We start from the raw sequence: 18,379 nt of genomic DNA on the forward strand, positions 1-18,379 counted from the left end.
TCTTCTTGCCTCTCCACAGACTCTGCATCCGGGCTTCTGGCTCCCTAGGTGAGTGGATGGACTGGGCCCGTGTCCCCCAATGCTGCAGATGCTGGCCATGAAAGGGGAGGAAAGGGAAGGAGCAGAGAAGAACCCAATCCAGTGCCAACCATGCAGCCTGAGATGCATAGCTGTGAAACATGCAGCAGCCGCAGCCTCAATGATGGCAGTTACTGTGGGAGCCAGGCAGCCCTGTGCCAGGCGTTTTCAGACACTTGCTGATCCCCACACCAGTCCTCCACTGCAGTGCACTGCACTGCCGTGCAACTCACGTTTGCGAGACGTGAAGATCTCTAACCTTGCTTTGCTTTGCTAAAAAGGTGTGACCTGCTCAAACAATGCAAGGGACACTTAATCTGATGGGATCCTGGAGGTAGCAAATGGTACCATTAATACCAGTCAATCTGCTAGCAACAGCCACTAAAGTGCTGATGGATCAGGCAAAAGTGGTACTACCCATCCCAGCTATGTTTCCTCTTGGGCTGTGTTAATATGATTTTGTGGGCAAGGAACATTCCTTTTAAAAAGGCCCAGCTGACACACACACACACACACACACACACACACACACACCACCACCACCACCACCACCACACCACACCACACATACACCTATTCCCCAGCCTTGTCTCTGCTGGAGGCTTGGGAAATGTGAATGCCAGGGCTGAGAAAGGGAGTATTGCTCACAAGCAAGTGGAGGTGAGGACCATAGATGTGGACCCTGATCTAGAAAGATCATCTTCATAGTAAGCAGAAGGGCTATAGCATCTGCACCTAAGTCACCCATCTCAAATCTCCCTAGACCTTTCAGGACCAGAGACCAGCCTTCCTACTCCTTCCTGGGTGTGCCTGTGAAGTGTCCCTCACAAAATGCAGGCCCTTCTGTTATTGTTTTTGGAAAACAAATGCTTCCTTCCAAGATCCCCCCCCCCTCCCAGTTAATATCTGTGCTCAGGACTCTGAGTCCCTGGACACATCACACTGGATCTGTGCAGGTTTGAGATCTCAACTTCATGACTTCCTCCACAGCTTTCTGGTCCCTCTGGACCTTACGGGGTTATGATCCAAGCCATCGCCAACCCAGAAGATGCTCAACTGATCCTAAACCGTGCCTCACGTTCCCACCACCTACAGGCCGTGACTCTCTGTTCGTGTAGATTATTCTCATTTTAGTCACTTTTCCAAACCCAGTTTTCAAAAGAGTAGTGCTGGCCCTCCACAGACAGCCATGTCCCATCTTCCCTAATCCACAGCCCTCCCTCACTGCAGGAAGTGGGTTTAATCTACCTCCTGTCCTGGGATCAGAGTCTCTGATTAATTTTTGCAAACACATGTATCCTACCCAGCACAAGTTATAGCCTCCTCTCTGCTTATACGACCCACTGTGAGGCCAACTACAAGGCCCCCGAATGCTATGAATATGGAGAACAGCAGGGGCCATGTGGCTGAGCACATAGAAGGATGCCAGAACCTTCTACCTGTGTGGAGTCTGGGACCCAGAACTACTGGGTTAGGGAAAGTGTTTTCTGGTCCCTGCACAGCCTGAAGGAGTGGTCACAGCCTCACTCAGACTCCAACCCCCAACTTTCCAGGCAGAGCTGTGCTCTGCACATGGCCTACAATGTATTCAGCCTCTGATGGCTGCCTTCTGTTTGGGTAGGTGCATGCTTCCTGCTGCCCTGACCCTGTCCGCAGCTCCCAAGGGCCTGGACTGCTCTGTGGCCTCAGGGCTCTCCGAAGACTTCATACATTAGGAACTGCATCCATGCTGACTGAACGTCAGATGAGGAAGGAAGCTGACTGGGTATGCCAGGAATTGAGAACACTCAGAAAAATAGTTCAAGAAATGGACTCAACAACAAACTCTTCCATTTCCACACCACCCATTGAGAGCCGGGGGTTCTTAAAATCACCTGACAGGAAATTATGGTGGGTAAGATTATGTCTGAATTATAGGCGGGGAAACAGAGGCCCTGAAGAAGAAGCAACACTCTCCAATCGCACAACAAATTAGTAGAACACCCAGGCTCCGTGCCTGTTCTTGGGACTTAGCTAACATAATGCCTAATGCCTTGTGCTGTCAACATGGAAAGGGAAGAAGCCCCAAGATGAAGGCTTATAAGACGGTTCATCCAGCTCAACTCATTACAAACTCAAACCCTAACTGCAGCACAAGGTGAGTTCCAAATGGCTAATGTACGGGAGCTGCAGCTCAGGAGACAGGCTTGTCGCTGATGAAGAGCTACGCTACAAAGCTGGGGAAGGACGAAGTGGAGACAAGGGATAGCAAGCAAGGGGAGCAGGAGGCTACCTGGGCATGAGGAGTCAGAGGGGGCAGCAACGCAAGCAGTACAGCGAAGTGGTTGATGACGCAAAGAACAGAGAAAGAGAGAGCAAGGTGGATGGTGGACGGAAGGCGTGAGGGAGAAGGGAGACTGGGAGGAGGGCCAAGAAGAAAGCCAAGCAGTGTGCTGGGGATGCAGACGATGGCATACAGTGCTCCAACACCACTAGGTTCTCTGTTACAAGGCTTGCCACGATAGACTCTCCTGCCACGCGGGAATGGATACTAGAGATTTGTTCACCTTCTTCTCAAAGACCAGATAGCAGAGATGGAAATAGAGACCATGACACCGGTAGAATGGGGAGAAAACAGCACCAGCTATTCAAATGAACCAAAAAAAAAAAAAAAAGGACAGGAACATATTGGAGAAAGCGAAGAGTGTGAAGGGGGTTGGGCGAGTTAGGATCCTACCAGGAAGACTAAAAGATTGAAACATGGGTTGTATTGCTAAGAGACCAGGCATACATTGGCTGGGAAGCCTGGCATCCCAGCACAGAGATGGCACATGGATCCGTAACAATAGGATTAGAAATAAGCAAACTAAATCAGAGGATCAAGAACGCAGCCATATGGGAAAAACTTCAGTGTAAGAAACGGGGTACAGTAGTACACAACTATAGTCTAGCCCTTAGGCAGCTGAGACAGGAGGCGTGCAAGACTGAGGCCAGCCTGGACTACACAGAAAGACTCTCAGTGCTCCAAATAATTATATAAATAAAAATAAACAAATAGGAAAATACTCAAACATGTGTCTCCTCCAAATTTATGTTTTATCAAAAAAAAAAACTTATAGGTGATCCTCATCTCCACGTTTGCTTATTATTTGATTGACATTTGTTACTCCAGTTTAATAAATCATAAGAACAAAATGTACAGATTCTATTCTTGTTTTTGGAGAATTCCTAAAGTCTCAGACTCATGCTAGCATTAAATGCATGATTTTTGACAGGCAGGAGACCTGTCGGCAGTGAAGACTGTGCACAGCTATTATATTGTTAGCACAGTTAACAATGTAAGTTGGTGTTCATCACTCTAAGGATATTGTCAATACTGAGGATGAGATGGGGAGGCAGGGATGGCAGCACCAAGAGGCAGCAGATGCAGGAGTTCTGTTCCTGACCTGGAGGTAGAAATGGTTGTTAGAGTGAGAATCAGGATCTGTGCAAAGGTAAGTCACTACCTGTGAAACAACACCGTGTGAGGCAGAGACAGCAACAAACGGGAGGTCTTACCCATAGAGCACCACTCAGGGTTAACACAACCACCACCTATGCCAGTACGTCAGCCCCACTCCTTTCCCTAAAACGCCTGAGAAAAAAGAACGGAAAATTTGGGAACAAATAATTCTCTTCTCTGGGGAGCTGTTTTGCTGAATTTTGTTGTACAAAGAGACACGAGGAGAGGTTGAGAATTCACCGGGGAGATTTTAAAATTGTGCATACGCTGTTCTAATTGAAAACTACCTCCCACACCATCTACGCTGTGAGGCACCCAGCCCACACAGCACAACCTCCAGGGAATGACTTTTCCACAGCACTGGTTCCCGAGCCTCATTCCATACCAACTGAGCAAACTGCGATCTCCAGGTGAGACACTGGCACCGAGCTTGTGAAAACATCGCCTACATGGTTCCAGTCTCCTCACATGTGGAGAACCTCCTAACTTCTGGAAGAGCAAAAGCCACCACTCCGGCCACAATAGTATGCCCATAGCATCTTTGGTGCTGTTTTCTCCCCACATCCCTGGTTTAGCACAGCTTGTGGCCTGATCCCATTGCCAGGTTCAACACAGAGAAATGCCTGATGGGTCTAGAACTTCAGGAGCAACAGAAAAGGCGGTGCAACAGAAAAAATAAATAAAGATGAGATGTTTGGCTTTCCAGACAGCATGGAAGTCTGGCAGACAGACAGGCAGACAGACAGAGGGACACCAGCTCTTCTCTGTCCCACCCACGTCCTGGCCACATATTTAGGATCCCTGGGGAGATAAGTTTGCCTTCAACTCCATGAAAGCCACATCCACATGGCCCAGTTCCCAAAGCATCCACAAGCATCCAGCCCTCAGGAGGCCCCGAATCCAGGAGAAACAAGTGCATACTTTCTTGGTGGGGACTTTGATCTTCAAGAATTCTGCTTCCCTGGCCAGCACCTGCCACGGGGCGTGGATCCGGACAAAGACAGATCCTTGGCTTTTGCTCTGCAAGATACAAAGGGAAAAGAAATAGAAACACTTGTAAGAACACAGTGAAAATTCTCAGTTCCCAGCTCTAGAAGCCCAGAGTTCCTGTTCCTTCAGTTGCGGATTTTTGTCCCTTTTCAATGTCCTTTGGAGCCAATGTCACACACTCGTACCCAATATATCTATTCTGTTCCAGATCTGCTCTGGTTCCTAAGTGTCTGTGTTCCCAAAGTATGGTCCACAGAGGCTGGTGGCTTCATGGGGGAAATAAAATAATTTTATAAACAGACTTGAAAATTATACAATTATAATTTCCATAGAAACTGCACTAATGCATTAACAGTTGGTCAGTGGGCATCCAAGGCACCAACTTCTCGCTTATCTCCAGCCACAGGCTTTATTGCTCACTGATGAAATCTGTGCTCCTCCTGTATGATTGTGCTGGATGCTTGTCTCAGATCACAAGTGACCACACAAACCTAAGGGCAAGTGACATAGACCACAGTGCTTTAAATGCCCCACTCAAAATAATATCAACCCATCAACCCTATGCGTGGTCCAGCGTGAGCACAATGTGAGTCTGCATCTCAGGACAAGCAATCACATTGCCCATGGATGTCACTCAAAAGAACGGACGTGCAGTGATGAACACCGGAGAAAGAGGCTAAGTCAGCCACCTGCTCGGCCATGGTCGCCATGTCTGAAATAAATACTTGTCAGATTGTCCCAGAGATTCACCCTCATCTATGAATAAAAGTAAATTCTAACAGATTTTGTCACCAAAGAATGAAAGAGGATGAAAACTGAGTAGTAAAACCTGGCAAAGATGCCACTATTTGTGATACCTTTAAAATAAATTTTTAAAAAAATAGTCACAAATACTGTGTGCAGAGAGAAAATGAACATGTTGTTTGTGGATTTCTTCATCAAATAACTATTGGAAACTACATGGAACCTTTGTACCACTGTGGGAAGAAGCAGATGAGGCAGCAGATATACCGTCTGTATTGGGATAAAGCCATTGAGGTAGATTAAGACCCAGGCTCTTGCCCTTCTCTCCAGAAATGCTGGTTGGGAACAGCTTCCATTCACTCCTGGATACCCATGCCCTAGAGGAGAGGAGGGTTTTCCTGACCTCCTCAACACACTTTGTGAGGCAAGGAACACGGGGTCACGCTGAGAAGACAGGGACTCTGTGTGCAGTCTGCATATGTGGGTGTCCAATGAAATTCATTCCCCAGGTTCATTTACAGGAAACCATGCTCTACAGTCTTAGTTTAGGGGTAAAGATAACAGTGGAACCCATGAACCCATAGCCTTGACGGTGCCTTTCCAGTGTGCCAGGGAGAACAGCAGTCCTGTGCAAGGGGCTGCTTCCCTCTCGGACTATGAAGTATTCACACATCTCTGAAATGAAGACAGATATTTTAGAGCCCTCACGATACAAAGGAAGAATACGTATTCTTACATAATGACTCGGACACACACACACACACACCTTCAGTAATTCAGGCTTCCAGAACCTAATACTTCAGGAATGAAAGGTCCCCAGCGTTAAGGCGGAAGAATGAGGAATACACCAGAAAGACAGGTGTGATGATTGTCTCTATTTAATAGTCATGGAAACCAAGCAAGGAAGACTCAAGTGATTTATTTACCCAATGTTATGAAAATAACTAAATATGATAAAAATAATTTTCAAAACCCAGAAGTGTTTGCTCTCCTTGATGGTTTTTCTCCACTCAGTGGAAAGAGAGACAAGCATTGCTATTGACTGAAACCACCTACCAATCATTACACAATCAAATCAGAAGGCACATAAGGAATCTAGTGACCACCCTCTGATGGACACTCCGCCCACCCCCCTCGGCTCCCACGTGCAGTGCAGTTCTGCCACAGCTATGGGAGTGTCCTTTGGTAAGAATCTCCTAAGTTTCCACTTCCTGCCTCTGGTTGGAATAGCCAGGGTGACGAGACAATGCCATCCATCACTTGCTGCTATTTCTAACAGTAACTTGAGCTTTTGCTCAGTGAAATTCAATAATAAGAAAAGGAACCATCTGCAAGGTGGCCCTCTGTAGCCTCAGCTCTCTTTTGTGGCCCCAGAAAAGATGTTGTCGATGAAAGGTGACAAGCGGCATCATCCCTCACGCTTCGATGAAATCAAGACATCATTAATTTTAATATCCTATGCTTTGTCTTTATTTCTGAATTGAGACAAATGTCTTTTTAACTTTATTGAGACATTGTGTCTTGGGCTCGTGCCAAATGTCCACTAAGTGGGTACAGATGTTCAAAGTTTAAGAAATGGTTGGGGAGCAAAGGCCAAATTCCACGGCAGTGGTGGCAGACTGTTAGCTGTCCCCAGACAGCCATCCTCATTTTCTTCATTTTTCACCGAGCAGATGGTCCTCTAGGATGAAGACTATATGTCCTTTGCAGCGAGGCGTTCCCAGAATTTGGGTAATTGCTGGCCAACATGATGAATGTGTTACGAAGCAGCTTCCAGCAACCTTCTTCAAAGACAATAGGTACCTTTGACTCTTCATCTTCTTCCCTCTCCATCTCTGTTGCCTGGATACGGTCTTATAACTAAGACCTTGAGGTCAAAGTCCAGACCAGCAACATCAAAAAAATTAAAAGAGAATCTGGGTCTAGGGCTGCCCCCTGCATCTTTATGGGAAAGACAAAATACTACCGTGTTTGGCCGTTATGATTTTAGATGCTCTGCCCATGACAGCCCAATCTTACACCAACCGAGGCAAGACTGTTTCTCACTAGGGATGCTAATTTTCTGCAGCAAAGTATTCTGTCTTTCCGTTGTCTGTAAATAAAACTTGCTTGAAATGAAAGTCAAAGCTGGGATATGGTTTTGCGGAGTGAACAGCCAGTTGTCGTGATCTTTTCATGTCACAAAATGCTACCTTCCCATAAAAAGAAGAGCACCCGGGCTGATGCAAGCTGATGTGAAGTGTGCCTCTTCTTGCACATCTTCTGAAGAAAAACATGAAAACTATGGTCCAACCTCTGCCTTACTAGCATGAGGATCTAAAATTGGAGGTTAACAGACAGTAAACTAAAACACAATAACAAAAAGATGTTTCCCGTTCTCTGGTCCCAGGTGCTATCTGTTCTACTCTCTTTGGAGGCAGAGTAGAAGAATAGGAGGAACTTGGAGCTTCTGATTCCAACAGACAAAGACTTGAACCTAGATTTTACAGATCTTACAGCTATGGGAACCCTGGCCAGTAAGTTACTTAAGCAAGTAAGCCTCAGGTTCCGAGAGAGAGAGAGAGAGAGAGAGAGAGAGAGAGAGAGAGAGAGAGAGAGAGAGAGAGAGAGAGAGAGAGAGAGAGAGAGAGAGAGAGAGAGANAGAGAGAGAGAGAGAGAGAGAGAGAGAGAGAGAGAGAGAGAGAGAGAGAGAGAGAGAAACAGTTCAAAACATTAAAAATTTGGGATAAAGTATCTTCTAGTGTGTCGTGTAGAATGTTCCATGAACATCTGTTTTACCAGGCTCTACTCATATAGCAAGCCTGCTTCTTAGCTGCAGGGACTGTATCCAGTTCTTCTTTTATATTCCTCAGGCCCTTAGCACAGCATTGCACAAAATAGTGAGTCACCAATGAGAGAAAACTGGTTTCTGTTAGATTAAAATTGTGAATTAGAAATCCTGTTTCTGTTTGGCCTTGTACTTTAAAAATTATCTACAGGGTTTTTAAGATACCCCTTGTGCCACAAAGGAACTTACAGACTCAAGATAGACAGTATCTGCAGAATTTGAGAGCAGGGTTCGAACACACTACTTTCAGATTCTCACATGAAATTTAACATAATGATAAGACATTCCCCATCTATCTGGAGGGTCTCCCAAACACAGACAGACTGTTAGCATTAAAGTTCCTGTCAAATGCACTGAAACACAGAATGCAGTTGTCAGCAGAGGAAAGAGACAGTGTAAGAAGCCCTAGGCGACGAATCTTCCCACCAATGGTTATCGGTCTCTTTGAACTTTTGTGAGTTAGCTTCCCAAATATGTTCACAACTAAGCACAAAACAAAGAGCTGGATTCACAAAGTAGGCAAGGAAAACCCAACTTTCCACACTGTGGGTTGTGAACCCCACACTGTGTGGCATGACTGAATGTGGGGGTAGCTTGACTAAGAGCAGGAGTTATAAAAAAAATGTGTGCAACAGTAAAAAGTTTCTGAATGCATAATGACCAAAAATTAATTCAAAATTAAGCAGGTAATAAGACTGAGGTGTGTCTGGCAATATTCACCCGAGATGTACCATGAAAGTTTACCAAAGCCTTGGCTCCAAGCACATAGCGTGTGAACTTTGGCCATATGTCACCACGCAGTGCCGACGGGTGCTTCTGAAGTCACTTCACTGGGAATGGAGACTCCTGTTTGGCTGCTGGGCTGGTTGGTTGGCTTGATTTGGTTTGTGGGAAGAAGTGTTTTCTCTATATATACACAATTTTCTGTTTTTACATAAACAGAATGGTTTCATCATGGAAAAACAAAGCACTTTAATATTGCACTCAGCCTATAAAGAATTAAATTAGTACATCTATAGACTGAACTGTGTTAGTATGTGTAATTTTAAAAATGGCTGAGTTGAACTTCATTTACAAACCATTAAATGAATTTTGACTTGGGATCAAGACAGAGTTTCCAGTAATTCTTAAAATGATCTTAAATTTACTTCTGTTATTTTATACCACATATTTATATGAAGTAAAGTTCTCAACATCAATGACTATAAAACCAAAATACTGAAAAATGTTGAAGATATTTTTCTGTGCCCTTCAGCATCAAATATGCACCTGAGATTTAATACTTTATGTAAAATTAATGATCACATCCATCTCATTAGTATGTAAACTTGCTTTTGTCTTTAATGAATGATAAAACTAATAGATAGATAGATAGATAGATAGATAGATAGATAGATAGATAGATGATAGATAGGCAGATCAACAAACTGTTTTAAAATAAATTTATGATGTGATTTATATATCTGTTTCATATACCCGTGTATTTGCGGTCACAAAATTTCTCAGGTAAAAAGGGGTCACTGGTGAAGAAAGTTAAAGGAGTCCTAATCTAAGGTACCAGGCTTCCTCCTCCTCCCCTACTCTACAACACAGCCCTATTCATTGATGTCCAACTGTTCCACCCAACTTCCACCTCGGAGCTTCACCATCCAGCCATCGTCCCATCTCAGAAGTTTCTTCTGCTCAATCTTCTCACCTCTAAGTTATCCTCTCTCTCAGGCCCAGTCAACTCCTACGTGGGGCTCAGCTTGAGCACCTCTACCCCAGGAGCTGTTCCTGTGGCCCTGGTTACATTTGGTCTCTCGCTTTGACCTGTATAACTCCCTCCGCCCCCTTCATAGTTCTGCACTCACCCCTGCAGTCACCACAGTGTTCAGTGCTGCCCTTCAGTCTAGAACAACAGCTTCATGGAGACAAAGAACACACCATATTGATTGTTCTTTTCTCAAAGCCACCATAGTGCCTGGCATATAGCAAATGTTCATCAAATATTTTCTTTGGTTTCAATATCCACAAATATAGACTGTCGTATTTTAGTCCTGTGACTACTCTCGAAAACAGGCAACCACAGCCCACAAAGTAATTGGTGTCCTTTGGCCAACACAGTACAAATCGAATTGTTTGGGCGAGATAATTCAATTGCCCTTACATATATTTCCTGAATGTTTCTCTTATGTCAGCAACTAGTCATTCAAGCCTCCACCTGCTCTTGGGCCTTGTAAGAACCCTGGGGGGCTTTTCCATTTCTGAGAACCTCTGGTGCCCATTGCATATGTAGATCTCCGTCCCTTCTCCTAGAAGCACTGGCAAATACCCCAGTACTCATGAAACCCAACCTAAACTGAACTTAAATTGTATATATTTGGGAGCATACTGCTTCATGAGCTAATAAGTACATTACAACATTAAGTAGAAGAATCAGGGATAGCCTAAGAAAAGAGCCTCATAATGTACAAGTTTGGGGTATGCTTACATGTCAAACCTTAGATGGTCATGGTGCTATTGAACACAGCCATGCTGCTAGCTCCTGGACCCAGAAGCCTGCTATTGAAACATAAACACAGATCCATTGCAGCAGAGAGAATCCATATGGCCACAGAACTCTGGAGTCAGAGAGACCTCCAAAGATCCCTGACAAACATTCCCTCAGGAGCAACTGAAGACATTAAGCCCCATAGGCTGAATTGGTTGGGTTTAGATACAGCTAGGTAGGAGCAGAATCAGGGTAGAAGCTCATGTTACCTGGCACTGTGGTCTTTCCACATTACCCATCAGCTCAGGCCACCCTGAACCCTTCCCTGCAAGATATCAGTCACCGAAGGTAGAAGAACAGGGTTTAAAACTAAGGTAGACTCACCCCCCCACCCCGGCCACCTCTCTCCAGCTTCCTGGACGCTTTTGCAGACTCCTGGTGAGAATATACAGATTGTTTATGTCTTCTTGTTGTTATCCAAAGATTGCATGTGGCTTCCCAAGACCACGTCCCCCCTCTAGAGAGACAAGAGTAAATGGGATGCAGCTCCAGCCAAACACTGGAAACTGATACTCCATGAGACTCCTTCCCCACAGTCCTGCCAAACCAGCCCAGTGCTGACCCCAGAGGCCTCCGCGTATTCTGGTCCCAGGCCCTTCTGTGAGCCGAGAACATCAGCTGCAGTACATCACGACCCACGAACGGGGCTGCCAGAGGATGGGCGGGGAGAGGAACGTGGAGGCAACGAAGGGGGACAGGGTGGGTCAGGCTCTCGTAGACTCCGCTAAGATCACCAACTCAGGTGAACTGGGATCAGCAGGGACCAAAGGTCCATGGTTCCACGGTGAGGATGAGAGGATCCCCAGGGACCAAATTTAGAAGTGGAATATAAACTGGGACAATTCATTTCCAACACTAGAGCAAGATCCACTTAAGACACGCTCGGCACCAATTGGTGGTGGCGCACACCTTTAATCCCAGCACTGGGGGGGGGGGGGGCGGATCTCTGTGAGTTTGAGGCCAGCGTGGGCTACAGAGCTAGTTCCAGGACTGGCTCCATAGCTACTAAGAAACCCTGTCTCAAATGAACAAAAACAAAAACAAAATCAAACAAACAAACAAAAAAGAACACGCTCCACAAGAGGTCCCCATCATCTAACCCTGTTCTTGCCATAACCAACTCCATTGCAGTTCTCACGAACTTCCAGCCTAGCAGTGGGGACCTCCCAGAGACACTATGATTGACATTAAGCAAGGGAAGAATTACATAACTAGATAAGGAAAGACGAGACTTTGCTCTCCTGTGAGTTTCTGGGTGACAACCAGGGACATCTCTCCAACTCTGACTTTTTGCAGGCCTAGGTAAGGAAGGTCAGTGATCATCAAAAGCAGAAGCCAGATCCAAATGCCCACCAAACCCTGCCTCAAACCCATAAAAGACCTGCAGCGTTGCCTTTGTTATGTAAAAGTCTTTACCTAGTCCCCAAATTAAGTTTGAAGGCAACCAAGGAGAGACCTAAGGATCTGAAATCTGAATCACTTTTGTTATATTTCTGGGCACCTAAAGGGGGCAGGAACTCAGAAGTGACCTCAACTTGTCACAGAGTCTCCACTCTGGAGGACTTATCAGTGTGCTCCAGAGAGAAATCACTACTCAAAGTCCCGCAGAAGACAAAAAGTTGAGGGACCCTGTAGGGCAGACATCAGAGCCTCTAACATACCAAGGGCTTTGACCCTGGGGACCAGATGGCAGAGCCTCTGCCATACCAAGAGTTGCATTATGTTTCAGAAAGCACACATCTGGAAGAGGTGAGGGATAGTTATCATCATGTAGAAACAGCTCATGGGAAGGCTGGGAGGAAAGGCTCATGGTAGTACTAGGACCTGAGGATTGGGTCCTATCTCTGCCATTCATCAGCCACATCATTTTTGACAAGCTTCCATGGTTGAAATTAAGAGGCGATGTTTGAATAATTGTAATATAAGAATGCCATGTGACTATAAGAAAGGAAGCCAGTAAAGGCAGAAATGTAGAATTGTTAGCGATAGATACATTCCTTATTTGGTGATTGTTTCCAAGGTGTGTGAATTTATCAGAACACAACCTATTACATTTGAGCAGTTAGCAATATACCAGTTGTAACTCAAAAGAGCTAAGAGGAAACAATACACAAAAAGTAAAATAATGCCATAAACTCCTTCTTTGTTTTAAAGATAATTTTATTAAAATGTTACATTCTTTTCTCTTAAAAAATTAAACCAACAAAGATAGAGCCACCCAGTTTTTGACAAAGATAGCAAAAACATACGGTGGGGGGAAAAAGATAGGCTACTCAACAAATAGTGCTGACGAAACTGGATATCCACCTGCAGAAGAATGAAATTAGATCCATATCTTTCACCTTGTACAAAAATCAATTCAAAGTGGATCAAAGAACTGAGTCTAAAATCTGAGACGGACACTGACAGAGGAAGTAGAGGCACGTTCTTCAAGATGCTGGGGTGGGCAAGAGCTTCCTAAGCTCCAACAGCACAGGGTTATTCCAAAGAATCAACACACATGGGGGAGGGGCTACAGGCAATGGATAGTCATAGAAAAAAAGAAACTAACAGCAGAGAAAGTCTTTACCCACTGAACTTCAGATAGGCGTTAGTATCCAGAATTTGCAAAGAACTGCAAAAATTCTTTGCAGGAATGAAACAAAATTGCCCATCAACAAATGAGCTAATAAAATGAACAGATGGGTCTCAAGAGAAGAAGTATAAGTGGTTAATAACTACCTTAAAAAAACATCAACATCCCTGGTCATCAAGAAAACACCATTTATATTATATAATCATTTAATTAGATATTTTACTTTTTTCTTTTTATTGAAAATAATTGTTTCTTGTAATATATTATGGTTAGATATTCATTTTAATTAATAAATCTTCAAAAGTCAATAATAATGCCACACTAGCAAGGCTCAAATGAGATTATCAATATCTAAGTATTTTATAAACTATAAAGCACATATATAAAATTGTGCATATAATGAGACTTTTAAGACTAAACTTAAGAGCATGCCTGGTAGCCAGAGTGTAGAGTATATGTTGTTCCTTGAGTCACAGAGGCTTGCCTTTAACTTATGTGGGAATCTCATCATGAGGGAAACTACAACTAAACCCACCAAGGTTATAGCTATTCTATATTGTTCCACCCAAGTAAGAGTGAAAAATAAGTTGGAAGGCTTATCTGAGCAGTTTGTAAAATATTCCATAGGAATCTGGTAGCTAGAGATAGAATTCCTATCAACAGAGAGAATCCAGAAACCTTAAGCACACTAGAAGAAAGTACAGATCTAAGGAAAAGCAGTAGCCTGGGCTTCAGGCACACGTGACCGTTCCCAAGCAGAAGAGTAAAAGTCATAGGCAAATCTTGAGGGAAAAAAGGAGATGCCTGATGTCTTTATCATCTGTCAACAAAAGTGTTTTTGGACAACTGACATCCAGCAAGTGGAATTAGATTTTATAGACTCCAAACAGTCAACAAAGTGGTCACCTTCCTGTCATTCCTACGACGACTCTGGGAGCACAACACTATCCAGGTGATGGAAAACACATAGATAGTATGGGACAAAGAGCTAGATACTCAAACGACAAATGACCAGTAATTTCTGGTTGGTCCATGCTAGTTCCGATTGATTCTCCTGCCTCATCGCATCTAATTTAATATTAGAATATTCTCAAAATGGTTCCAGATTGGACAATGAACTGCAAAGCCATCCTGTGGATCACCAACAGGTGACACTAAGGTAAGCACTATCAAATATTAAGACATTGGTACACTCATTACATTTGGGTCACTGTGCCTACTATGGCGGGGAAGATAAGATGCAACAGTGAGATTCACAAACGCAGGAGCACATGGCAGAGTCTGGTTGCATCCTATAAAGGAAGCAGAGGGGAAGAGGAAGAGGGTGGGTAAGGTATAACCTTCAAATAATTGTCCTGGTGACCCCCACTCTTCTTAACAGCCCTCCTTCTCCTCTCAAATCTCACATCTGTTCCATAGCATGTATCTACTCTCATGCCCCTTTCTTCGCAAACATTGAAACATTAAAATCTAGGATCCTTGGGGCTGGAGAGATGGCTCAGAGGTTAAGAGCATTGCCTGCTCTTCCAAAGGTCCTGAGTTCAATTCCCAGCAACCACATGGTGGCTCACAACCATCTGTAATGGGATCTGGCCTGCAGGCATATACATAGACACAATATTGTATACAAAATAAATAAATATTAAAAAAATAAAATCTAGGATCCATTTGTGAGAGAAAGCACATGGTTTTTCTGACCTCCCTTCTTTTGACCAATGTGGAAAATATCCCATTCAGAGAGAGAAGCATCTTCTGGTACTGAAAAGCTAGTCATATAACTCTGGAAGTATTCCTATCCCTAATTTCATAGCAATACAACCTTGACATGATTCTTAGGTTACAATGCTTTCCTCCCTCATCATATACTTCTATAAAATCTTATTATCACCAACTCTCCCAAAGATGTGTCCCAGTCATCTCTTAGCCATGACTAAGGGATATCTTCACTATTTTCCTATGAGTCAACCATCCACAAATACTTCAATTCAGCAAGTATGTATCAAGTCATAATTGAATGCTCAGAACGGCTTTAAGAGTCCAGGGTATAAGAAAGAAATAAAAGCCATCATGTCATGATCATACACTCTTCACCTCCTTGGAAACCAGATAAATGATAGTGAATGCATAGGTCATGGGACCAGCACCAAGGCTGGGGTGAATGTTGAAAAGAGGGGTGCAGGGTAACTAGGGAATGCTCAACTATCTGTTGTCTTCCCTTTCATCCATCAAGAGCTGCCAGATTTTTCTCTAAATATCTTCTTGTACTTTGGTGTTATTATATTTCGTTTTGTGACTCTGGGTTTTTGGTTCTAATTTTTATTATGTATACAATATTCTGTCTGTGTGTATGTCTGCAAGCCAGAAGAGGACACCAGACCTCATTACAGATGGTTGTGAGCCACCATGTGGTTGCTGGGAATTGAACTCAGGACCTTTGGAAGAGCAGGCAGTGCTCTTAACCACTGAACCATCTCTCCAGCCCCTGGTTCTAATTTTTAAAAATGCCATTTTGTTCACTGGTGGCTGATTGGCTGGCTGACTAACTGAATGGCGGGTTCTCTTTGACTGACATTTCCAGTACAGCTGAATAGCTCCAGGTATAGGTTCACTTAGTGAAAATGAGCATATTCAATCCCCTGGCCACAATTATTGGTGTATAAATATACATTGTAACAGAACCAAAACCAATAAAATTTGAGAACACACTGGACAAAGTTTCTGAGGAAAGCTTTCTCTTTCTGTCAGATTCTAGGGAAAGCAAGGCACCCACTTCATAGAAAGAAGGCCAGGACCAGTCAAGGGCTCATTATATGGAAGATGAAGTAGGCTGCACAGAAAGGCTAGAGAGAAATTATCAGAAAGTTAGAGAATGTTTTGGGGGGACAGGTACCATTTGAGCTGTCACGTCAAGCCCTGTGAGACCTGTAGGCTTGCAGGCTCCCTGGGTGTGTGAGCTTATAGATTCCCTCTGCTACTTATGCCACAGAGAGTTACTTTTATCGAAGTATAGCTGAGGTTTCTTTGAACGGAGGGTCCAGAGACAGTGTTATGAGCAGTTCAGTTATTCTTTGACTACTTTATGATTGGATTTGCATATGCAAAAGGGTTGTGGATAGAATAGAAGCCATAAAGCAGGAGGAGAGGAAACAGGAATTGGACAGCATGTGGAGACTAGCCTATCTGAAGAGTGTCTGGGGAGCCAGAGGGCTGAGACATGGGCTGTGACGATTGTACTATCCACTGGGTTTGCTCTACACGAGACTAACAATAGTGATCTTGATGGGTCATTTTATACTTTCCCCCAGACTCTTTATATCATCAGTAAGATAGAGTAACGAGGGAACCCCTTGCCAAAGGATCCTTGAGGGAATGCCTGCCTTCCTTCTCCAAGGAGATCAATTTAGGAATGTCTGCCCCTTCTCTAATGTGACCAAAAATGCAAAGATGGACAGCACTTGACTATCCGTTCTCAGATTTGTCTAGACTATGATTTAATTGAATAATGGAACAAGCTTCCTGGGTGACTTGGAGTCTCAGGAGACAAGACAGGTATCTTTTCCTTCTCCAGTCACTAATCCTTCATAACAACAGCCTCATGGGTAGAAGCTGAGTAGACAGAAAACATAGCTAAGGAAACTTAAAAACCTTCTAGAAATCTGGTGAAAGATATATTCACTCAAGAACCGTTTCTTTAACCCAATCATTTTAATAATATTTCTGCCTGAGTCTTGGAGGGGCAAAATTCCAGCTATTTGGCTCCCCATGGGCCCTTCAAGGAACGCCATGTTTGTTTTTCATGCATGTTACAAGCGCCATACCATCACTCTTAGAAGCACATGGACTTTTAATTGTCGCGATGATTGTGGATTACTAACACAGAATAACAACAGGGACACCTGCCGCATATGCTTTGGTGATGTAACACACAAGGAAAAAGTACCCTTCCTGGAATACATGATGCTCCACTAAGACCTGGTGCCCCAAGGATAGGGAGTTCACATTGAAGACCACTGTGACACCTTGCAGATCCATCAGGCCTGGTATAACTGTAGGACCTCACAACTGTCTCATCAGTGCCCCGCCTTATCCCTTATACCAGACTCAGATATGAATCACTAATGTGAAATTTAAATTGATTTATGAATGCAAGCCATTGAAACAGCTAACATGCAGATCTTGAATCTGATATTCCCAAATTGCTCAAGGCACTCAGGAAGAATAGGTCACTATGATGGGAAAAAAAAATCACAGAATCATTTTGAGGGTCTAGTGACCTGGAGTGCTGTGGAAATAAACCATTAGCATAGAAAGTTCTAGATGTCAAGCAAGAACTAGGATATAGTAAAGGAAGAGACAGAGAAGCCACACTGAAAACAGCATTCTCCTCCTGCTTCCCCTTTGACCATGAGAAGGTCACGTAATTCTGCCTCTTAGCTTCCCTTTGGGTAAAACAGAAAAATACTAATCCAGGCATCATGGTGGCCCTGCAGAGAGCTTGTGGAGATCCTCCGTGATACAAGGAGGGTGCTTAGCAAACTGCCTGGCACGTAACATTGCTCAACCATATGACAGCTAAGTGAATTCGAGGGTTTGTGCAATCCAGTTTCCAGCATCCTCTCCCTTTTCCCAGAAAATTCTGGCTCCCGGGGCATTTTCCCCTTATATGAGGTGAGAGCCTAGTTTGGAACATGTCCCCTCCGCACAGCCAAAACAGGCTCTTCCACAGCCGTGACCCCGTGCACATACGCTCCAGAGCCTGCCCTGCCTGGACCCACCCATCCCTCCCCTTAGCCTCCGGTCTGGAAGCGAGGGGTCATCAACCACACTAATTAAATCTGCAGATGATAACAAACTGGGCAAGGCTGCAAACGGCACCAGAGAGGATGGGGAAATAAATGAGAAGGGACCTGGGGAGTTTAGAAAATATGGGACAGGAAATAACAAAATGAGATTCAATGCAGAAGAATGCAAGCCACTCCAACTGCTGGGAATAAGCAGGAACGTGGATGGTGGAGGGAAGCTGGGGGAGAGGCTGGGACGAGGAGGTCTGGAGTCTGGTGGAAAGCAGGTGGCAAATGAGAGACCAGGAGCCAGGGGTGAGGAAGAAGTGGAGGCTGAGGAGCACGGAGCTGAGAATACGGGCAGGATGC

At 44.3% G+C, this 18,379-nt stretch overlaps 1 protein-coding gene across 3 annotated transcripts in view; it reads right to left on the reverse strand.

The window, feature by feature from the left end:
• Window positions 1-18,379, reverse strand: part of Ano2 (anoctamin 2) — a 335,303-nt gene that overhangs the window by 265,398 nt on the left and 51,526 nt on the right. For 2 of the 3 annotated variants that reach the window (XM_050164130.1, XM_050164131.1), the window contains exon 3: window positions 4,481-4,579. In XM_050164130.1, the coding sequence (XP_050020087.1) occupies window positions 4,481-4,579 (99 nt within the window). Of the gene's footprint in view, window positions 1-4,038; window positions 4,042-4,480; window positions 4,580-18,379 lie in introns of all 3 variants that reach the window. The other variant, XM_050164129.1, reaches the window with a different exon arrangement.

Source organism: Alexandromys fortis, unplaced genomic scaffold, assembly GCF_014885135.2.
Source record: "Alexandromys fortis isolate MF-2015 unplaced genomic scaffold, M_Fortis_MF-2015_v1.1 scaffold_150, whole genome shotgun sequence".
NCBI classification, from domain to species: domain Eukaryota; kingdom Metazoa; phylum Chordata; class Mammalia; order Rodentia; family Cricetidae; genus Alexandromys; species Alexandromys fortis.